General features: G+C 38.8%; 2 protein-coding genes across 9 annotated transcripts in view; one reads left to right on the forward strand and one right to left on the reverse strand.

Annotated features, from left to right (window-relative positions):
• Positions 1-24,264, reverse strand: part of LOC124997298 (interferon-induced very large GTPase 1-like) — a 406,468-nt gene that overhangs the window by 139,814 nt on the left and 242,390 nt on the right. The window lies entirely within an intron of this gene.
• LOC124997300 (interferon-induced very large GTPase 1-like) overlaps positions 1-24,264 on the forward strand; it is a 106,819-nt gene that overhangs the window by 17,037 nt on the left and 65,518 nt on the right. For 2 of the 5 annotated variants that reach the window (XM_047570902.1, XM_047570906.1), the window contains exons 7-14: positions 19,082-19,165; positions 19,274-19,305; positions 19,487-19,583; positions 20,449-20,483; positions 20,587-20,692; positions 21,365-21,448; positions 21,557-21,588; positions 21,770-21,866. In XM_047570902.1, coding sequence (XP_047426858.1) covers positions 19,082-19,165; positions 19,274-19,305; positions 19,487-19,583; positions 20,449-20,483; positions 20,587-20,692; positions 21,365-21,448; positions 21,557-21,588; positions 21,770-21,866 — 567 coding nt within the window. Of the gene's footprint in view, positions 1-19,081; positions 19,166-19,273; positions 19,306-19,486; positions 19,584-20,448; positions 20,484-20,586; positions 20,693-21,364; positions 21,449-21,556; positions 21,589-21,769; positions 21,867-23,193; positions 23,232-23,614; positions 23,730-24,264 lie in introns of all 5 variants that reach the window. The other 3 variants (XM_047570908.1, XM_047570907.1, XM_047570903.1) reach the window with 3 other exon arrangements.

Raw genomic sequence — 24,264 nt, forward strand, 5'->3', positions numbered from 1 at the left:
ACAGCATATATGACGGTAGCTGCTATTTTTCTAACTAGCTAGCATAAGGCTAGGTTAACTTCAAACTTAACATTTACACATTGACACTTACCTCATCACATTATAGAGAGAAATCAGCTGACATCCAGTTCTTCCTTTAAATCTTCTGCTCCATAACTTTCTCTGTTTTTGTTTATTGGGGAAACGGTGGAGTTTCCTCCGTGTTTTCCTGATCCTGTGCTGGAGCCGTGGGCTGAGCACTGCGGCATATTTTAATTTTTAATCCAACTTTATTCTCTGTTATTCCCACTTCTCTATGGGTGAATATCGGTTAGACGTATCTAATATGGCGCCCATGGAACACGTGACCAGCTCGGAACCAATCAGCATCGAGGGACAGTTCAGACGGTCCATTCTCTAGTTGGACAGACTCTCTAATATACGGCTCTGTTACCTGCTGCCAAAGATAAAACAATAAAACTCTGACAGCAGATGGCGCCATTTTCTAATTTATAGGGATTCACCCTTTTCTACTATTAACATGTTACACATAAAACCACCGGTTTAATTCATTTCAATTGAATTTTATCTATAGCGTCAACAACGATACAAATTGTCTCAAGAGGCTTTTCGAAAAAATCAAGCCTGAAACCACCAGAGAAAGCCTGAAGGTGACAGTGGCAGCAAAATCTTCCATTTAACAGGAAGAAACCTTGAGCAGAATCCAGCTCATATGGAGGAACCAATCTGCCTCAGGTCGATATCTGATGATGTTACATGACAATTTGAGAGTATAAGAGCAGAGCCAGATTAACACTTCGCTGTATCGGGGGCAACAATATTCTGGGGCCCCATCATCACGACCCCAGGATCACCACAATCTGGCAAAACACAGAATAAATTACAGTCATATATAGTAAATATACTCAAGTGTATTTTGATGTACAGATGTGCAAATGCTCATAGAACTACAAATGCACCACTATGTCCACTATGGTGTTATGAAAACAAAACACATCAGCATCAGTATAATCTGGTAAAACTGACCCACTACATTGAGAGACAGGAAAGTGTCCTCCATTTTCACAAAAAATAAATAAGCAACCACTTTCAAACCATCCAACGTTTATTTAACAGAATTTAATCCCAGTACAAATGTATTGAATTAAACAGAAATCACCCTGTCACCTCAGAATTCAACAATTCAACAATCAAACTATTATATATAACAATATAAACATTTTGAAATTTCTCAACAACAATAAATAATTTACAGGAACAGTAAACAACCTGTCACATCACAATTAAACAATTAAACATTTTTGTGCAACATCAACATTTGAAAATCTGTCAATTTCTCTCAAGAGGACAAGACAAAAAAAAAAGATACATAATCTGGCAAAATACAAAATTTTAATCCTAAATAATGGGGAAGTGCCTGTTTAAATCTGAAATGAGCCGTGTCTGTGACATTATGATCCTCAGATCATTTTTAACTCGTCTCAAAAGAGAAAACGACCTCTCACCCTCACAGTTAGACACAGGCAAGGTTAAAAACAGTCGTAGTGCAACATAAACATTCAGAAATGTTGTCTTAAGTCCATGACTCTCAAGGCCTTGCAGCAGCTGTACACGTGAAGTCTCATTCTGCACAAAGTGCTTGAACTGAACAAGTTTGTCTGATAAGGAACTATCCAGATCTGTCAGATAAGTGGAGCTCAGCTTAGCAGCTCTTCCACACACATCACAATCATCACAGTCCCTCTGAAATAAAACCTCCAAGAGGTCACACACGTGTGTGTAGGCTTCGATGGGCTTGGATAGGCACGATAGTCCGTCAATGATGACATGATATGTTTCAACCTTGAATCTCTCACTACTGTCAGTAAAAACTGCTTCGCTGTCATCAGCAGACTCGTCTGCAAATCTCTTTCTTTTTCTCACACGTCGAGTGTCAAACTGGTAATTTTGTTTAGCACTGACAGGGCGTGCTGATTCTTGGAGCTCTGCAAACAGTTCTCGTAGTGCGCCAACATATGAATGCAGAGAGCGCAAAAGGCCAAGAGCAAAAGACAACTAAATCCATATCGTTTTTTTGGAGTTGGTCACTTGTTGCCTTAAATCTATGCAGTACCCGGTCCCACAACATAGTCATTATTACTGTCTCCAGTTTATCAAGTTTAACAATCAATGCAACAATGCAACAATGCAACAATCGATGCAACTCAATCGGGTGGTGCTGAGGGATTTTAGAGTGCAGCTAATGTAATGTTTGCTGTTACGGAAAGCTGTATGTGTTGATGCACTGCAAAATACAGAGACTGCAGCAGTTCAAAAAAAGAGTTAACCTCCTCACAGCAATTCTCAATGCAGTTAACACCTATGAGGCTCAGCGAAAGGGCAGCACATGGCGTATGATGAATTGGTGTGTTTTGTTTTCTCAAGTGAGCCTGGACCCCGCTGTATTTTCCAGGCATGTTGCTAGCATTATCGTCACTTTGGCAACGGCAGTTTGACAAGTCCAACCCCAAGCCTCGCACCATTCCAATCACAGATTCAGCTAGGCTTCCACCTGTGTGGCTGTGGATGGACTCAAACCCACTACTCTTTCCACTACTCTGCCATCTGCGCTGACAAAACGAAAAACATATGTGAGCTGATCTATGTGTGCTAAATCTGATGCTGAATCAACGATTACAGAGAAATATTTAGCGTGTTTCATTTCCTCTGCTATCAGTTACTCAGGTTTTTCTCACCCATTAATGAAATGAATTCTTCGCACACAGTTGATGACAGGTAAGATGCTTCTGAAGGTGCTCCGTTAAAAAGGGGTCAAACTGCGCGATCAGTTCAAGCGGTCCCAAATAGTTGTCGCCTTAAAATGGCAGTCCTCTCGCTCCCGAAAATGTTATAACAGCAACCACACGTTTAAGGACTTCTTTCCAGTACTGCTGTTCCGACTCACACTGTCGGGCAAGAGAAGCGTCCACTCTGCATTCGTATTTAGACCAACCTCATATTTTCTGACCAGTGAAGAGAGGGTCTCAACTCATGGTCATAGTCACAGGCAGGGGCAGGGTCTCTTTGTGCAGCGCAATGACTCCAGCAGACATCAGAATCAGAGTCAGCTTTACTGTGTGCACATACCAGGACGTTGACTGCAGTCACATAACTCAATGGTACAAGAAAATAAAACAACACTTGAATAAGCATAAAATAAGGAAAACTAGAAAAACTATGGATGGTGTTTTCTGAATGACTGAAATGATCAGCTGCTATACGGATGTCATATGCAAACATCCACATGAAGATACATTCTGGAGTATAAGGACAATAGGTCCAGTTGCAAGGAATTAAATTCCTCTTGCAGCCCACCACTGTGTCTCTCCCCCAGGTGCAATATCAACTCTGGACTCAACATACTAAGCAGTTGTATATGAAGTTTTGGGCAGGTACAAATATGACATTGGTGTGGTTGTCATGTAAAATTAAATTTTTGTTTACATATATATCAGAATCAGTCAATCTTTATTTGTCCCACAAATTTGGGAAATTACAGGAAAAAAAGATGCAGATTGACATGAGGAGGGGGGAGGAGAAAAAGCAATCCCCAAACTATGCTCCTGTGGGGAGTGCAGTGTGGGAACATAAAAAGAAAACACCTCAGCAACACAGGCACATATTAAGTACACTTTACAACATGAAAACTCGGGACTTGCATTGGGCAGGGGGGTGAGGGGGAACGGGTACGGGGGTTGGGGAGGGCGTTAACCAGTGCAAACAAATGGCCATCCGTTCTACAGCCAACTACGGCACATCCCAGCACTTCTTGTCACTGGCGGTAAAAGCGTAAATATCAGCGGCATTACTCACATATGAGCTCTTAATAAGTTCATGATGAGTGTGTCAAATCACAATTCAGTGAGCAGTCACAAAACCACTCTGTATATGACACATTTCTATGTGTATACTGTTATTATTATTTATTACATAACTGTTGCTGCCATATTAGTACTTTATACTGTTATCATTATATTATTATTATTATTGTTATTATTATTATTATTATTATTATTATTACATACTTTTGCTGCCATAATTAGTGCTATAAACTGTCATTATTATTATATACTGTTATTATACTGGTATTATTGTACATTATTATTATTATTATTATTATTATTATTATATACTATATATACTTTACTGCTATTATATACTGTTTAGTGACATTACCATTACCATCGTATCATCAGTACTTGCCACTGCACCTTATCTACCTATGTATATTGTGTTTTTTTAAGTGTCCTTGTTCAATTCTGTGTTTTTGTTTTTGCTTCTATTTTCTCTACCTCAGTACTTTTCGAGGGTTTGGAGCCAGAAGGGCGTAAGTGACTTTTGACAAATTTTACAGGAGAGACAAAACAAAATTTTGACCATACTTCAATCAACTGTATTTATTAACCTTAAACCACAACATTGCAACCACAAACATTCTTATATGAATGAGTATTTAAGGAATAAACTTATAGCTCACTTATAACACAACGAACATGTTCTAAAACATTTTAAAATCCCAATGACAAAAACGTCAGATACACCTTTTTGGCACCAAACATTTCAAGTTTTCTATGGGCACATTGAGCATATCTGCTGAACAATGCAGAAAATAATTGGTAAAAAGGGGAATTGATTGAATAATTAACACTTGAATAAGTAATTAATTTTTCTTCTTTTTCTCATTTCATCTTTCCATTCTGGGCATCTGCTGAACAGTACAGACAGCAATAAAAGTCAATGAACTTGCTAAACACACTTCTGATTGGCAAATCATGAGTTATATAGTACAATACTATACTATATACTTTTTACTCATTTCACTTTTAATTCATTGACCACATCCAAAGAATGATGTCGCGTCTTATTTGCCTTTCTGTTCACTAGTCTGTTTAGTTCCACTCACTGTCCACTGTTAGAGCATTGTAGATCTGTGCGTACAGTCCCCTCCAAAAGTGTTGGAACAGGCAAATTCCCTTATTTTTGTTGCTCACTGAAGACATTTGGGTTTAGGATCAAAATATGAGTGTGAGAGAAGAGTTCAGTATGTCGGCTTTTATCACCGTTTGTATTACACCACAGCAGTTTTAGGTGAGCAAAAGTAATGGAACATGTGACTGACAGGTGTTTCTTGTCAGGTTGACTGTTCAAACATTAAATAACTCTGCATGGCTAGTCTACTTTTTGGCCTGGCTTGAAACCTGGAGCAGGCTGACAAAAGGCTGACATTCTGTTGGAATTATTGTACATAAGTTATCCCATATTTACTCTGAGTGTTTATGTATCTATTAATCTCCTAGTATGCCAATGTGCAACAGTATATGTCTGTAGAGTTGCTCTGCAGGAAGGAGAAGTAGAGAGATGTGATTTCTGCTGAGTTGTCCCAGAGCCATCAGTGACATGCAGGAAGTGCGTCTTCGCCGCAGAAACACGGCTGAAGACGGAGCATACAGTCCTGAGGACAAGGTGGAAGCGGGTAAACATGTACCAAGAAGATAGTGCTTGTATTGTTTGAGAAGTTGCAGCTTTGTGCTCCCCTCCCCATTAGCGCTGCAACTTCTGTTGTAATCAGGAACCACCCTAAGGAAATAAAGAGAGGGTACGGTGAGGTACGCTTCAGAGCGGTAGGACATCGTAACTGAACGTATCGCTGCCGTTCTCCTCGCGAGTAAAAAGTAACTCTTGTCTTTCTCTTCTTTGCGCAATGTTTATGAATGTTTTAGGTTGTTGAACCTGACACATTCTGAACTCGTCTCATACTCTTCTTTTGATCTTAGACCCCAATGTCTTCAGTGAAAAACAAAAGCAAGAAAATTTGCCTTGCTGTTCCAATACTTTTGGATGGGACTGTATGTGTGAGGAATACTCCCATTGCCAGATTAGACCAAAACAATGGGATTAATGTTAGCCATGTTAGTCTAGTCTGACAAGGGAAGGCTCTCAAGGCATGATTATGCCTTATAGTGATCACTCTTGTGATGAAATACATTCAAAACCAACTCTGACTTAACTTCTTCAATACAGGACTCACTAGGTTGTTTTATAATATTCATCAAAATCTTTTCTGCCTCAGACAGTTCCATGTCTGCAATTGTATCAGCTATTTTGAATGCAGTTTAAGGGCACTAACTACACTTACGCCCTTCTGGCTCTGAACTAACATGTGGCCCTACATCCTACATCCTACATTTTCAGAGCCAGAAGTCTATTGTATTTTATTGTATTCAATACCGGACTGCTATGACGACCTAAGTTCCCTTCGGGGATCGATCGATCAATCGATCAATCGATCAATCAATCAATCAATCAGTCTGTAGAAATGCAGGGGGCAAACACAGGAAACATGGTGGAACAGTCAGTGGAACATACAAAATTCCTTCATGTTTCTAGACTCAAGAAACATTTTTCATTGTACTTTGATTGCTGAGATTGTGATATTTGTCTACCAAAGGAATCTTTGAAGGTGTTCATTTTTTTTTTTTATACTGAAACGTACATTTGTGTTTAATTTTAGTATGTATGTTAGTTGAAATTCCAGAGATGCTTGATTCACCTTAGAATCACAATAAAGTTCTTTAACCTATATGTTTTCTGGATTCATTGCAATGGCCTTGTTTTGTTTTATTCAAGTATTTATTAGATTTTTTGTCAAAATGCAAATTGCATTTTATTTTAGTATGTATTTCTGTTGTTGTTTTGACATTTTGGAGGCTGTGGCTTGGCCAACCTCAATAAATGGACTTTTGACTCATTGAAAAATTCTCCGTGGCCCTTTAAGATTTGTATTTGAGTAGCCTTGTTCTAGAGGGCAATGCAAAGGAAAACGACAATTGATGTTTAAAATACACTCTAATCCGAGAGGTCTGGTCCAGAATTCATAAAATGTCAGGAGAGGTGGTCAGATCAATAACGCACGCACTGAATGATGGTTGTGTTGAGGCAGTTAAAAGCATAGAAAAAGCAAGTGTGTGTGTAAAAGACTTTGAGGAGGTTCATAATTCTCCATCTCTTGGAGATGAGGAATGTAGGATAAGGGAGGAAAGGATGCAAATTGAATTTTGTCAGTGAAGAAAGCAATTCCTATGATTTATTCCCCACTGTAAAAGAGCTCAAGGATGCAGCTCAGTTATGAAATGCTCAAAACAATCGGATGATGTTGCTTTTGAAGAAAGTTTTAGCTCTTTTTAAATATGTTTAAATATGCAACAGCTGGCCAATGAGAGACGGGTGAAGCAATTTAGAGGCCTTTAAAATGGAACAACTGGTGTGACTTCCAGGAGGAGGAACCAGGTGGTCAAGTGAGAGGTGTTGTGTTTATCACAATCCAGTAAATTGTGTGTTTCTAGAGCAAGGGTGTCAAACTCATTTTAGTTAAGGGGCCACACCCACACACTTCAATCTCTCGGGGGCAAGACCAGTAACACAATAGCTTATTAACTTGTAAATAATGACAACTGCTAATGTTTCCATTTACTTTAATGTAGAGAAGTACAAGTACATGTAATGAACAACTGTAAATTTCTTATGAAGTGCAAGGTGCAAGTGCAATTTGTTATTTTATTGAATATTTTCAGCTGTTATCTTCAGTGTAATTTTTGCAAATTCATCCGATGGGCCAGATTGGAACCTCTGGTGGGCCAGTTTGGCCCCCGGGCCTTATGTTTGACACCCCTGTTCTAGAGGGACCATATTAACTGGCACTACTAGTGGAAAGGAAGCATGGCATGAAATGTTTACTCTCTCGCCTGCCCTGAAAAGGCAAGTTAGTTCTCTCACTTTCTCCTGGAAAAACATGATATGACCATAGCTCCTGATCAACCAAGAAGACGAAACTGGTAGGAGGCAAAGGATGTGGTTGTGTTATGTTTCTTTCTGAAAAGAAGTACATTATAGTTTGAATAAATTTGAGTTTATGAGCTTCATTTGAAACTTTAATGTAAATTTAATGTAATTTAGTAATTTTAATGACAGTTTTGAATTACATTTGATGAAATGAAATGACAGTAAATGTTAAAGTGTGATGGTTGAAACACTTTTTATTTTTTATTTTATCGGTTGAGTGGGGGGGGGTTAAGGGGTAAACAATTCACTGGGGTCTTCAGGCGGGCACCCCCCTTCACTGGTGTTTCGTTGATAGGCCCATGACACCTCCAGAGGGCTCAACGGCGACACCTGCCTGCCCAGGTGTGCCCCCCTCTGCTTTTACCCCAGATGGTCATTTTGCAGCCAAGGTTGGGTCCTTTCTCTTAATCCATCACCATCTGCTGCTTCGTTCGGCAGCTTCTGACAGGCATTTGACGGCTCGTTAGAAGGCCTGTCCTCGTACTCCCATTCCCTTTAGAAGCTTGGTTGTGGACGTGGCAGTGAAGCCTCTACACCCGACCTCAACTGGAAGCACCCGGCCACGCCAGCTGCGTTGCTCTGCCTCAAATGCTATGTCCGCGTACTTCAGTTGTTTGCGCTCATATGCTATACCAACTGCTGCCTCCCATGGTAAAGTTAGTTCAACAATGAACACAACCTTCTGGGAGGTTGACCACAAGACATGGTCCGGCCTGAGGCAAATTGTAAGGATCTCAGGCGAAAAGATGAAATTCTGGTCTAGGTCAACCTGCGTCCTCCAGTCCTGAATAGAGTCTAGAAGGGTTGCCTCCACTCTCACAGATGTTTTTGCTGAGAGTTGTCCTGCTCTTATGAACGGGGTGGTTTTTGAGCGTCTAGGCATTGGGGGAGGGAGGGCATTGTTGGTAGTTCTCCTTCCTTCCAGAGTGAGCTCACGATGCTCCAGGTTTTCCCAGCTGGTCTACTGTCCCTATTTGGACTGTGCAACAGTTCCAGGGCACCATGACCATACAAGCCAAGCCACTTCTTGATGTATGAACTGACTGTTCTCTCCAGCTTCTTGACTTTGGTCATGGGGATCTCATAAACTGTTAGAGGCCACATCAGGCGGGGGAGCAAACGAAACTGCAGACACCACAGTTTCAACTTGCCAGGAAGGAAGGTGGTGACATGCTATGCTGACAAGGCCTTTGATGGTTTCTTCCCTCAGCTGATCACTCTGGTCTGAATATTTGAGACGTGCTTTGTACGATCGCCCTAGACTCTTGACTGGCAGTTCTGACACCAATGGAATGGGTGTGTTGATGATGTGGAACCTCTGGTCTGTGAGTTTCCCCTTGACGATGGATATGCTCCTGGACTTCATCCGTGCCCATGTAATGTTTTCATCAAGCTTTCCTAGCAGATGTTTGGTGCATGCAGCGGTTGAGGTCAAGGTGGTCATGTCATCCATGTAGGCACTTTTTATTTTTTATTTTATCAAGTTATCAACCTGTTCTATTCAAACCATCCTCAAGGCAATAAAATAAAAATAACAAGTACTTAGTCGTCCTTTGTTGATTAAGCAGTTTTTCAAGTTTGGGCAAACTTGTGGTGACAAAAAGAAGACAGAACTTGACAATATCATCATATCATCAAATTTTGTGTTGAAAGATCTAGGGGCAACTTCAGACATTTCCTCATCTCCAGATTCCGCATTCTGCCACCACATACATGCTTCCTCTTCTTCTTCCTCCTTTTTATGCGAAGTAAGTTGTTTGTAGACAAAGGTACCTTTCCATTGCTCTCACAGCACAAATCCAATGTGAGCACAAACTATATACTTATTGTCATCCCCCACTCGGTGTGACATATTTTCAGGGTTTTACTCTGTGTGCCTCCTTCTGCACAGAGTAATTGCAAATAACCCAACTCAAGTGACCAATGAATCTGAATCATTTTTAACTTAAGCCACATTCATCCCAATTTGCTTCTCCACTCACTAGAGTTCCTGTTGAATCTAGATATACACTATATTGCTTGTATATAAAGTATTAACTCACCTGCCTTTACACGCATAAGATGCCATAGAGTTTAATATGAAGTGAGCCCATGCTTTGCAGCTATTACAGCATCAACTCTTCTGGGAAGGCTTTCAACAAGCATTAGGATTGTATTTATGGGAATTTTTGATCATTCTTCTGGAAACATGTTTGTTAGATCAGACAAACTTACTCATCCATGTTGGGACAGGAAGGGCCATCCCCAAATTGTTCTTACAAAGTTGGGAGCATGGAATTATCTAAAATATGTTGGTATACTGAAGCATTCAGAATTCCTTTCACTGGAACAAAGGGGCCAAGTCCAGCTCCCGAAAAACAACCCCACTCCATAATCCCTTGTCCACCGATCTTCACACTTGGCACAATGCAATCAGACAAGTACTATTCTCCTGGAAACCTCCAAACCCAGACTGATCCAAGAGATTGCTTGATTCATTACTCCAGAGAATATCTCCACTGCTATAGAGTTCAGTTGTGACATGCTTTACATCACTGCTTCCGATGCTTTGCATTGGACTTGGTGATGTATGGCTTGGATACAGCTGCTCGACCATGAAAACACGATCCATGGAGCTCTCTACGCTGTGTTGTTGAGCTAATCTGAAGTCCACATGAAGTTTGGAGGTCCATAGCAACTGACTCTGCAAAAACTTGGTGATCTCGATGCACTATGTGCCACTGACCCTGCTCTGTCATTTGACGTGGCAAACTTCGCTGAGTTACTGTCATTAACAATCGTCATTTACAATACCATTGACAGTTGACTGTAAAATATTTAGTTACAAGGAATTTCACAACTGGAATTGTTGCATAGGTGGCATCCTATCACAGTATCACGCCACAATTCACTGAGCTGAGAGTAATCCATGCTTTCATAAGTGTTTGTAGAAGCAGTTTGCACGCCTAGGTGCTGGATTTTATACACCTGTGGTCATGGAATTGATTGGAACACCAATACCAATACATGTGGACAGTGTTTTCTGAGTCATGAGGTCTCAAAGAAAACAGCTCACTTGCTTTCCCTTATTTACAAGATGTGCTTGCAGAACGATCACATTGCATCTGTTTGAGGTAAATGGGAGGGGTTTGTGAAAGGTTGACACAATGGGACATTGAGCTCTGCTTGAGGGTGACTTAGAGAATTTCAGATAAGGCAGCCACATCTACACAAAGCAGGCAGAACTGAGGAAACACAACAACCTGTGAGTTTTTTACAGTTTAATAACATTGATACCAGGAGAATTTTTGTTTTTGCATGCAGATGTCTGAGGAACTCTTAAATGTACCTACTATAAGTTCATCAATGCCGAAAAAAAAAAAAAAAAAAAATGCGCAGGCTAATAGTTTATTTGCATCTATTTAGATCTGTGCGTTTGCACAATGTCTCAAAAAAAACAAAAAAACAAATGTATAGGAATGTTATCCTAAAGTGTAAACAATTTAACAAATATTAAATGAATTAAAAATTGTACACATTGTATGTTGAGTAAATGAATTAGAGGAAGACATTCTACAGCTGTTCATCTGTGTTAGTAAGACACATAAATAATTATGTGAACTTTTTATAGCACAAATGCTTTTGTCTGCATTCTTAAATTTAGAGTTTACCTACTCTAAACTGATGAATTGTACAAAAAAATTCCAGCAAATCAATGACGTCTCCTCCTTTACCATCGTGAATTCAAAAAATAGCAAATTTCAAAACAGGGACGACTTGCTTATGCAGCTCGCAACAGATGAACATGAACTGCTAGCTTGGCTTGACCCAAACTGATATGACTGACCCTCCAATCAGAGGACATGGACTACTGTAGGCTATAGAGAAGGCCTAGGAATATGAACTTGACACATCATTATGATGTGTTTCAAGCTTCAGCCACCTGCGGTTTTAATTGTGAAGGCCCGGGCATGTTTCTTTGACTCCAGCAACACATGATGTTTGATATATGATTGGATAAAAGCTGTAATGCAAAGCACAACCCTACAATGCCAGAAGCACCACAGCTGAGAGACAAATCATGAAATGAAAAGAATAAACTATTGGGAGTAATTTAATAAGATTAATGGGAAAATAGTGAAATGTAATGTTTAGGCCCCCAGTGCCGGCCCGGACAGCCCACTGCTGGTAAAAAGAAAGATGGCAGTTTGTCTTCCGCATGACATGAAAAAAGTCTATAATTTGACATTAAATGCAATACAGCAACAGAATAAAATACAATTTTTAGAGGTGATCCATGGCGACAAGTGCTACTTTTAGAACATAAGGTACCATGTTGGTGACCTGCTACATGTTCCAAATGTTTGTGGAGCCTTCACTGGTCGTGCTGAATAAAACAGGATGAACAAAACTTGGCAGCTTTTGAAACTGTTTTTATTTTTCATTATTTATATCAAATCTGTTATTGCTGGTAAACTGTTAAATGTGGCACCTCTTATGAATGGTGTGTATTTGCAGTTTTGAGGCTTATTTCCATTTTTGTGAATAATTTAAAGATGAAGAGCAGATGGAAGTGAGCAATGACAGCACAGCAGAAGGAGGAGGAGAATCTGGAACCAAATGTGAGACTGACAACAACGATGATTTAAGATTTAATGGCTCTCTAAGTAGCTGAAACAAATTCTGCATCAACTACAAGCAAAGACACAAGTAATATTTTAATAGGAACTCAGATTATGAAATGGATTTTTATAGATTTGATTTTATATTTAATTTCCTCGATCAATTGTAATGAACTTGATTTTCTAACCTACTGATGTTCTTCTGTTTGTTTTCAGTGGAGCCTGAGCTCACACTTGTGTTAATTGGTGATACTAAGTCCATTGAGATTGGACCAAAAAACATTTTACTTGAACATGACGAGCCAACAAATATGGAGCATTTTTCCTCCAAACTGTATGATTTGTGTGGTCGGCACATCTCCGTCATTAACAGGCTTGGTTTTCCAAACCTTGACAGAATCCCATTAAATCAGGGAATTCATGCCTTTGTCCTACTGCTGCCAAATGGTCTGCACGTCAACCATTACCACTCAGCAGTGCAGAAGTTAAAAAAAGCTTTCGGCAAAGACTTCCTATCTTATGTAATCACAATAGTGACTCATGAGTTGGATGAAACATGTGAAAGTGCACTGGAAGACCTTAAAGATTTCCCCAGTTTTAATGAAAAAAGATTCCACACATGTAGAAGAAGTATGACTGATGAAAAAGAGATAATAGATCTGTTGGAAAAAATAGACGTCATGGTCTCTGAAAACAATCACAGCTGCTACACACCACTGAAGTGTGATGGGAAAAAAGAACAGAAAGAACAACTGGAGCAGAAACTCTACAAAGAAGAAACCGCTGGGACAGGTGAGATTTTAACGTGGATGTAACTTTGGAACCTGTTTGGGGGGAAAACGTAGATTATTTCTAACTGTTTCTAACTTATAAAAAAATTATAATTTTTTTATAAGTTTAATTCCTGCAACTGTCCAGTATCTAACAGCTTTACCACAATGCACACTCCAACCAAAACACACGAGTTACACAACGGCAGTGAACACCAAGACCAATGCTGAAAACAAACCCTAAACCCTTAAATGTACACTAGATACTGCCATTATGTTCTGTATTCAGGATGTAAATAAAAATAAGAATGGATAAAAATACAACATTATAAGTAGTCTAAAAGAAAAGACAAGCTGCATTTATATGACTTTGTGCAATCTGTTTTTTTTTTTTTTCTTACAAGCTGCAGTCAACAAGATGGAGAATCCAGCTGAATCCAAGGTAAAATCTTCAAAGTTCCAACTGTGTATATAGTTTTACCTTGCCTATTTATGCCTTTGGATTACCATGACCTGGATGACTGAGAACTTTCACAGACATGTTTATATTTGTGTAGTGTACTTGTTATTGACTGTTGTGTTTGTTCTATTAAATGTTGTTTGCTGTTTGCTGTCTGTTCCTTGTGTTCCCTATTTAATTTCTTTCTGGTCACTGTTGTGCTGCCGTAACATTTGAATTTTCCCAATGGGGATCAATAAAGTATCATCTCATCTCATCTCATCTCAAATAAAATTATCTTCTTCTTAGTGTAACATCCTGAATAAACCTGGCAATGCTGAACACTCAGAGAAGACTGACGACAACACTGAAGGAAAGTCTGACATCAGGTCTAATCCATCTAAAACTGAAGAAAATGAGAAAGGTAAGTGAAAGATTGTTTTTTTTTTTTTTTTCAAAACTCAAGACATTAAAATAACATATTCCAAATTTTCAATAATTCTACATAAAAATTTTCAAAACATCTGTAGATTTCCTGGGAGTAGAAAAGCATTTATTTATTCAAGAAATGGATGGCTGGATTCTAATTTGGTATTGAAATCAATTTATAATCCCAATACATTTGGGCTGTTGTTGTGTCAAGTGGTGTTATCCGATGCACATCAGCCTTTTGAAACTGCAAGAGATCTGTCTAGCTCTCCTGAACTTCCTGCCAGAGTTGGCCCAAAATTGGCCCCAGATGACTTGGTTCCCCCCCTGCAGGGACATCCCTGCGAGCTCCCCCTTGACGGGACCTTCAGTCCCAGGCCCAAGGAACTCTGACCCCCCCGCTCCCAACCATGGGGCTGTCCCTGTCTGGGCTTCATCAATTCAAGCGGCATATGCCTATCGTTGGGGACTTTTCAAATCTTGAGTAAGTCGTTACAACAGAGGGTCGGCTGTTCCATGGGATTTGGAGGTGGTACTGTTGGCATTGCAGCATGGGCCATTTGAAACAGTGAAGTTGAAATGACTTTCTCTCAAGGTGGCATTTTTATCTACAATTGTGTCAGCCAAATGAATGTGAGAACTCCACGCCATTTCAGTCCATGAGGAATGCTGCCACTTCTTCTCAAGTGATGCGCCCAAACCCTGCATACCATCAGTCAGTTCATTGAATTGCAACCCCTCAACCCTAAACAGGACGGTGACACAGGATGGATTACCCAGCCACTGTTGTGCCATGTCAGGGTCCTAAAGGTTTATATCCAAAGGACCCAAAGAGCGACGGACCGGTTCTTTGTCTTTTACAGACTAAACCACTGTGGGCAGTCACAAAGTCGAGTCTTTCTCATTAGATTGTGAGTGCAATCCAGGAGTCCTATGAAAGGGTAGAAAGGCTGGCCCCAGCAGGGGTGCGGGCACACTCCACACCAGTGCCTCTCTGTTGGAGATTGGTACAGAGGACTCTTGGTCAATCCCATCCAGCTTTATTAGGTCATACTGCATAAATATAGTAGCTGGCACCCCGTCTACTGAACATGTGTTGGGTCCTAGTCAGTAGGACATGGCTCTAAGCACCATGCCTCCATAACCAGGGCTCTGTTGAGTGATGTCCTTTTCAGTTCAGCTAGCCCGGGCCAATTAACAGTTTGCTTATTCATGGTCTTAGCATTTGGCGGGGCCAGCTAAGCCTCGATGGCGTCTAGGAGGAATGTAATGTTGTATCACCATACAGGGCTGCACTTGTTGCACTTATTTTGAGCACATGGGTGAGTACTCTGGTGGTGGTGACGTCTCATTCAAACTCAACTGCCATGTTAGGCTGTCACAGGACCAGTCTGGTCTGCTTGGTTCCTTGCGATGTGTCTTACAGAATCCCCATACATATGGAATATGCCACATGGCCGCTCCAGAACACATTCCAATGAAGGTTAACCAGAGACACGCAGTGGCTATATAGCCACAGGTGTAATCAATGCGTGGCCACCACAGGTGGTGTGTCTTCAAGAGTCAGCTGCCTCCCATGCATGTAGAATATGTAAAGTGCAAAGACCTACTCAGAGAACCTGGATTACAATGTAACCATCCGTTTCACTCTATTCTATAACTAACTATTCCATAGTTTCGCTCCATAGACTGATATACACATTTGTTTTGATGTATTACGAAACCTTTTTTGTTTTAAGTTCCCACCACCTCTTAGGTTGAACCCTTTGTCTCTATCCCAAAACATTTTTTGAATTTTTCCTGGAAGTAAATTATGCCTTGCTTTATGCAAAATTTGTGCAAATGTAATTAACCATATCTTAATTCTTATCTTAATCTTAATTGTGAAGGCATAGGCATGTTCCTTTGACTACAGCAACACATGATGGTTGATGTATGATCAGATAAAACCTCTAATGTCAAGTTACACTGGTAGAAGCTTAGAGACAGACATAGCATGGAAAGAATAGGCTTCTGAGAATAATTTAATAAGATTAATGGAAAATATTAAAATGTAAGTCAGTGGTTTTGACAAAGTTTAGTCCAGCAGAGAAGACTTTGCTGGCCTTGAGGCTTTCCACTGGTAAAAAGAAAGATGGCGGTTTGTCTTCCACATGATGTTGAACTTTGACACCACAAGAGGTCAGAGTTCATATATACAAATGTGGCTTCTTATGATTATGAATATGTGTATTTGCAGTTCTGAGGTTTATTTCCATTTTTGTGAATAAATATAAAGATGAAGAGCTGATGGAAGCGAGCAATGACTACACAACAGAAGGAGGAGAATCTGAAACCAAATGTGAGACTGACAACAAAGGTAATGTAAAAATGTGAAAATATTTTTTCATGAAGAACAGTTGTCTAAATAACTGAAAAAAGGTCAGGCTAGGAATGTTATCCTTAATAAGCGTAAACAAAATTATTAAATGAATTCATAATTGTAGAATGTTGTGTCTTGATTAAATAGAGAAAAACATTCTACAATCATTCATTTGCCTTACTAAGACACGGATGAATAATTGTGTGCTTTTTATAGCATCAAAAACTTCTGTCTTCACTCTTAAATTTAGAGCATTAAGGCTTGTAGAAGCCAATAACACAATAACTGGCCAAAAACGTAATAAAGTCTTGAACCGATAACATAATAACTTATTACATCTAGTCTTTTCCAGCCATTGGTAGGTTTTTGCGATATCAGCCACTTCTTCAGTTTGACGGTGGTATATGCCGTGCTTGTCCCTCCAGGTTGTATTGCTCCTCTTCCTCTGCATTCTCATCTGTTTTTTGTTGTCTGAGACACTATCTTAGCAGTTCATCATTTAGGGCCATTTTCTTGATGCATTCTTGGATGTTTCATCCTGGACTGTGGCCTTGATGCTCACTTGTCCTCGGCCTCCCTCTTTCAGCTTAGTGCGGTCTCAGGGTGTTGGAGTTGTGGTGAAACCCTCCATGCATGATGAGGAGCTTGTCAGGATGTGAAGGTTTAAAGGTAAAAGTAGGACCCAAGTGTAGGACTATTGATGAGGCACGAAGTTCAAACAAAAAGTATTTAATAACAAAAGATGCTGCAAGCATGGCAGGAAAATCCAAAAAAAAAAGAGTCACGGAATGGTGTGGATACAAAGACCGTGGACGACATAACATAGAACAAGACATGGAAACATGGAGAGGTAAAAAAGCGACACAACGGAAAGGCAGGGTTGTATATGCACAAGAGGGCTCAGGTGAAACAGATCAGGGCAATCAAACAAGGTCAGACCAATTAACAAACAAGGGACACACAAGGAGGCACAAGACAGGAAATCCAGAACTTAACAAAATAAAACATACAAAACACGATACGAACAGACATCATGACAGAAACACAAGGAGGTGCGAGAAACAGGAAACTAAGAAACTTGAGAGAATAAAATAGGAAACAAAACGTGGCAGAAAATAAAAGACAGAACCATGACAGAGCTTTCTTGTCTTGATATCTATGGCTTCTGTCTCCTGCTTTGGCCAGCTTATGGTCACAGTGGGGTATCTGATGACTGGTAGTACAGACATGTTGATGGCTCGGATCTTGATCTCACCATTCAGCTGACTTTTCAGGACTTACTCTCTGGAAGTATTTGGTTGTGGTTGACATCATTGTGGCCTCCTCATGATTTCCATTAAATACTTGTAACTAACTTGGATGTCACCTATGTTGTCCTCTGGTAGGTCAACCCCTTCAGTTCTGATGATAACGCTATGTCGTTGCTGTAGATCTTGGTGGTGTGGATTCGTTCTTCATTCGTTCTTGGTGTACAGCTTGATGTCATCCATGTAGAACAGGTGGCTGATTGTTGCCCCACTTTGGAATTGGAATTATACACTCTATGTGATGATCTGACTGAGGCAGTTCCGGTTTACAGAGAACAGCAGTAGTGATAGGGCACCTCCTTGGTATATGCTGCACTTGACGTTTATTTGGGCATTGGTCTTGTGTGATGCCTCTCTTTCCCATATGCGTTTCCAGTATTCTTCCACTTCAGCTCTTGGCTGGTCTGACCAGTTGTTATTTCCCTGCCACTGAGAGTACACCTTGGCGGTTTAATAGAGATTACATTTTTCATGTGTGGTCACTTTATTTGAGAATACATCATAATGACTTAGGACTTTTATTATGTTGTTGGCTAGTTATTATGTTATTGGACTATTACATTTTAAAAATGTCAAATCTATCACGTTATCACCAATTATTACGTTATCGGTTTCTAGGGCTTTTGTGGTGTTTTATCTTTGATTTAAAAATGTGATCCACTACATGGACAGTGTCACCTCTCTTCTGGTGAACTTGTGCTGCTTGCTTTATACAGCATGTGAGGAGATTGTTTGTAGGAGGCTGAACAAGGTAGAAATAAGTTTGATATGAAAAAGACCTGTTTCTAGTTGTTAAATGCTTACTTTATGCAATTATTTGTAAATTATTAACCAGTCAGTTCTCTCTCTCTCTCTCTATTTTTGTACTTCTTTCAGGTTTGTGTATTTCTATTTTCAGTTCAAGTAAATCTCATCTCATGTTTGTAGACTTCCTCCTGCTAACCCTCTTTTAAACAAAAACATATCAGCCCATTAATACATGTCATTTAAATATATATATATATATATTTTCCATGCACAGGCGCATTAAATATAGACATGAAACAAAATGAATCATTTGCATTTTTTGCCAAATTTCCCCTAATACACTCTTTGTATTTCAAGTGTTTGTGGCGCCCTCTCTGGTCATGCTGAATAAAACAGGATGAACAGAAATCGGCAGCTTTTGAAACAGTTTTTACTTTTTATCTTCTACCTCAAATCTGTTATCATATGAGAAGTGTTAGATGTGATACTTATGAATGGTCTGCATTCGCATTTTTGAGGTTTCTTCGCATTTTGTGAATGATTTATAGATGAAAAGCAGATGGAAGCGAGTAATGACAACATAGCAGGAGGAGGAGGAGAGTCTGAAACCAAATGTGAGACTGACAAAAAAGGTAAAACAAAAATGTGAAAATATTTTTTCATGAAGTAAGAATGGTTCTCTAAATATCAGTGTTGTAGGCTGATCATAAATTCATCTTTTCTGCTGCATGTCTCCACAGACCTTTTGGAGGAGAGTACAGCCGACACCAAGGTAAATGTTTTACAACTATGTTAGTCATTATAATCTAATGCATTTACTTTACTTGTGTTTCTTTTCTTCTCTGTCTTGTTACCAGAAAAACACTTAAAACTTACATTTGTCATACCAGTAAGAGAACAAGTCTATTTCTGTGGAATGAATTGTGACAAAAATAAATCACTCTTTTTCTCAGCCTGATCCAATGAATGATGAAGCTCAGCACTCAGAGACGAAGGACACAACCACAGGAGAGGAAACAAAGTCTGCATCAACTGAAAGCAAAGATAAAAGTAAATTTAAACAGGAACTCTGATTATAAGATGGACTTCATAGATTGCATTTTAGAATTTAATTTCCTCAATCAACTGTAATGAACTTGATTGTCTAATCTACTGATGTTCTTATGTTTGTTTTCAGTGAAGCCTGAGCTCACACTTGTGTTAATTGGTGATACTAATTCCATTGAGATTGGACCAGAAAACATTTTACTTGACCATGACAAGCCGACAAATATGGAGCATTTTTCCTCCAAACTGTATGATTTGTGTGGTCGGCACATCTCCGTCTTTAACAGACTTGGTTTTCCAAACATTGACAGAATCCCGTTAAATCAGGGGAGTCAAGCCTTTGTCCTACTGCTGCCTGGGTCGACCCCGTATTGACGATGTGAAAGGGGAAAGTTTTTCATTTTGACTTTTTTGTTAATATTTCTCAGTAGTTCGACTTTTTATTTGGTGCATGAAAGCTCTGTTGAGTCTGTTAAAAAAGGCTGAAGTTACTGAAGTGTTCTGGTTAAATTAAAATCCAGCTAATTGAGTGTAAAAATAAATACTTCCATCTCCATCATCGTTTTGGTTCATCATGACATTTGTTTTTTGTGTTTGTTTTAATACTGGGATATACAGTATTCAGTCATATTCTGCTGTCTCAGGTACAAACTGCTCAACTTTTTAATTCCGTATATCTGAGAAGCTGAAAATTGTCTTTGATCTGGGTCATTAAGGGGTGAATAAGGGGTCCTGAACCAGTGTTATGCAGTGTTATTAGCTCACCCATCTGCATGTGTAAATATATATATGTGCGTGTCTGTATAATATGTTATAAACATAGACTGATGCTGACTTCATGCTATCTGCTTATTTTTAAATTATCCAGCAGTTGGAGAGGTGAAACATTCAGTTGAAATCAAGGTAAAGTATTCAAAGCTAGAAATACAGCAATGGTGCTCAAGAACAGTTTTTTCTTGTTTAAGTCATTGTTAATAAAACTGGCCCAAAATTATCTTTTTCTTAGGGTAATGTACTGACTGAACAAGGTGGAGCTGAACACTCAGAGAAGACTGATGACAACATAAGAAGGGAGGCTGAAAAGAAGGTTTCATCTGAAACTGAGGAAGAAGGTAACATTTTAATCAGTGATTTTACAATAACTTATAACCTAATCAAATAAATAAATAAATAAATAAAAGAACACAACTAATTATGACAGAGTAATTCCAATAATAGACAAAGATAGAGGTGCACATGTTCAACACTTTTTTATCAATTGGAACTATTTCTACTTCATGGTTTCTAGTTGTTAAACGCTTCCTTTATTCAATTATTTGTAAATTATTAACCAGTCAGTCTCTCTCTCTCTCTCTCTCCCTCTATTTTTGTATTCCCTTCAGATTTGTATATTTCTATTTTCAGTTCAAGTAAATCTCACCTCATGTTTGTAGACTTCCTCCTGCTAACCCTCTTTTAAACAAAAACATATCACCCCATTAATACATGTCATTTAAAATATATATATATATTTCCCATGCACAGGCGCATTAAATATAGACATGAAACAAAATGAATCATTTGCATTTTTTGCCAAATTTCCCTAATACACAAGTGTTTGTGGCGCCCTCTCTGGTCATGCTGAATAAAACAGGATAAACAGAAATCGGCTTTTGAAACAGTTTTTACTTTTTATCTTCTACCTCAAATCTGTTATTATATGAGAAGTGTTAGATGTGATACTCATGAATGGTCTGCATTCGCAGTTTTGAGGTTTATTTGCATTTTTGGTGAATAATTTATAGATGAAAAGCAGATGGAAGCGAGTAATGACAACATAGCAGGAGGAGGAGGAGAGTCTGAAACCAAATGTGAGATTGATAAAAAAGGTAAATTAAAAATGTGAAAATATTTTTTCATGAAGTAAGAATGGTTCTCTAAATATCAGAGTTGTAGGCTGATCATAAATTCATTTTTTCTACTGCATGTCTCCACAGACCCGTTGGAGGAGAGTACAGCTGACACCACGGTAAATGTTTTACAACTATGTTAGTCATTATAATCTAATGCATTTACTTTACTTGTGTTTCTTTTCTTCTCTGGCTTGTTACCAGAAAAACACTTAAAACTTACATTTGTCATACCAGTAAGAGAACAAGTCTATTTCTGTGGAATGAATTGTGACAAAAATAAATCACTTTTTTTCTCAGCCTGATCCAATGAAGGATGAAGCTCAGAACTCAGAGACGAAGGACACAACCACAGGAGAGCAAACAAAGTCTGCATCAACTGAAAGCAAAGACAAAAGTAATATTTTAAACAGAAGCTCTGATTATAAGACGGACTTTATATATTGCATTTTAGAATTTAATTTCTAAATTTCTTGTGTGATACTAATTCCATTGAGATTGGACCAAAAAACATTTTACTTGACCATGACAAGCTGACAAATGTGGAGCATTTTTCCTCCAAACTGTATGATTTGTGTGGTCGGCACATCTCCGTCATTAACAGGCTTGGTTTTCCAAACATTGACAGAATCCCGTTAAATCAGGGAATTCATGCCTTTGTCCTACTGCTGCCAAATGGTCTGCACGTCAACCATTACCACTCAGCAGTGCAGAAGTTAAAAAAAGCTTTTGGCAAAGACTTTCTTTCTTATGTAATGACAATAGTGACTCATAAGTTGGATGAAACATGTGAAAGTGCACTGGAAGACCTTAAAGATTTCTCCAGTTTTAATGAACAAAGATTCCACACATGTAGAAGAAGTATGACAGATGAAAAAGAGATAATAGATCTGTTGATCTGTTGAAAACGATCACCACTGTTACACAACACTGATGTGTGATGAGAATAAAGAACAGAAAGAACAAATGGAGCAGAAACTCTACAAAGAAGAAACCGTTTGGACAGGTGAGATTTTAACGTGGATGTAACTTAACAACAGCAGTGAACATCATGACCCGTGCTGAAAAATAACCCTAAACCATTAAACAGAGTCCTAGTTATTTTGGCGCCCTAGACAAAATTACGGTGAGGCACCCCCGCCCTCATCAATTTTATTGCATGAAATATGTTGATGCAACCAGTGCAGACAGAGTAGAATAAAAACAGAGTGGACAAAAAAACCTACATTAGAAAAACCTCAGTATATAATACATCATGTAGCATTGTTCTGAAGCACTCATGGTCAAATACAATCCTTCTCAATACGACCATTTTCAATATAACGCTTCTAAACACGCATGGTGCGACTACATCACTGTGAAGTTGGCGAAAGATGGAAAGTTTGCGGCAGAACAAACAGACCATGAAAATGTGGAAGAACTTCTTCCAAAAAGGTGCCGTGTCAGTTCTGTGTTTTTTTAGGGCGACCAGATGTCCCCAATTTCTGCCTTAAATGTACAGTAGATGAGATACTGCTATTATACCCTGTATTCAGTATGTAAAAAGAATGCTCAAGCTCATACAAACTAAACTAAAACCAAACACAAAAGTTGAACTGAAAATGCTGCATAATTTGAAAATAAGAACTAATAAAAATACAACATTATAAGTAGTCTTAAAGAACAGACAAGGTACATTTAAATTAATTTAAACCCCTGTGCAATGTTTTTTTTTTTCTTACAAGCTGTTGTCAACAAGACAGAGAATCCAGCTGAATCCAAGGTAAAATCTTTAAACTATGCATATTGTTTTATCTTGTTTCTTTTTCCTTAGTTGCTTCAGTAATACTAGTTATTTATGTTGTCCTGTTTAATGTTAATTAATTTCTTTCTGGTGACTGTTGTGCTGCTGTAACATCTGAATTTCCCCAATGGGGATCATAAAGTATTATCTTATCTTGAGTATTGCCTGTTTATGTCTTTTCTTGGTCTGATTATTCATGAAAGTAATGTTAATTTGAAACAGACTAACCAGCTCAGCTTAGGTTTGTATAAAATTCTTTTTCAAAACTGTCCAGTTGCCTTTTTTTCAAACACCTTTGGATTACCATGACTTAGATGGCTGAGAAACTTTACAGATATGTTTATGTGGAATCTTCTTCTTAGTGTAACATCCTGAATGAACCTGGCAGCGCTGAACACTCAGAGAAGACTGACGACAACACTGGAGGAAAGTCTGACATCAGGTCTAATCCATCTAAAACTGGAGACAAGGAGAAAGGTAAGAGAAAGTTTTTTTGTTGTTTACATTACTTCTAGTTTTCTAAATTGGAGAGCAAAACTGAAGACACTGAAACTTTGAAATAACATTTTTGATAGATAAATACATAGATAACTCTACATAAAAATGATTCAAAACGTCTGTAGATTTCCTGGGGGTAGAAAAGGAGAACACAGTCAAGTGTGCTTGTGCATTTATTTATTCAGAAATATATAAACCCTCGTTTTTAAGGACACTAAAGGACACTTGATTTTTATGAAAATCCACTTATGTGTTTGAGTTTTCTCAAAGCCTGAGAGTGAGTTTGTTGCTGAATGTTTCCCAGCAGTCTTGACCAGTTCCTACATGACTCAAGCACTTGTTGGTTGCTTTTCCATCGCTCTGCGGAGGAACTTATCCCAAACCATCTCGGTTTTGTTTATAACTGGTGATTCAGTAGGCCAGTTCACTGCATGGATTACTCTGTTTCTTGATGTTGTTTTGGCCCATTGAAATGCTGAAATAATGAACGAACGGATGATCACTGAGATGAGCA

Source organism: Mugil cephalus, chromosome 20 (assembly GCF_022458985.1).
Source record: "Mugil cephalus isolate CIBA_MC_2020 chromosome 20, CIBA_Mcephalus_1.1, whole genome shotgun sequence".
Classification (NCBI taxonomy): Eukaryota; Metazoa; Chordata; class Actinopteri; order Mugiliformes; family Mugilidae; genus Mugil; species Mugil cephalus.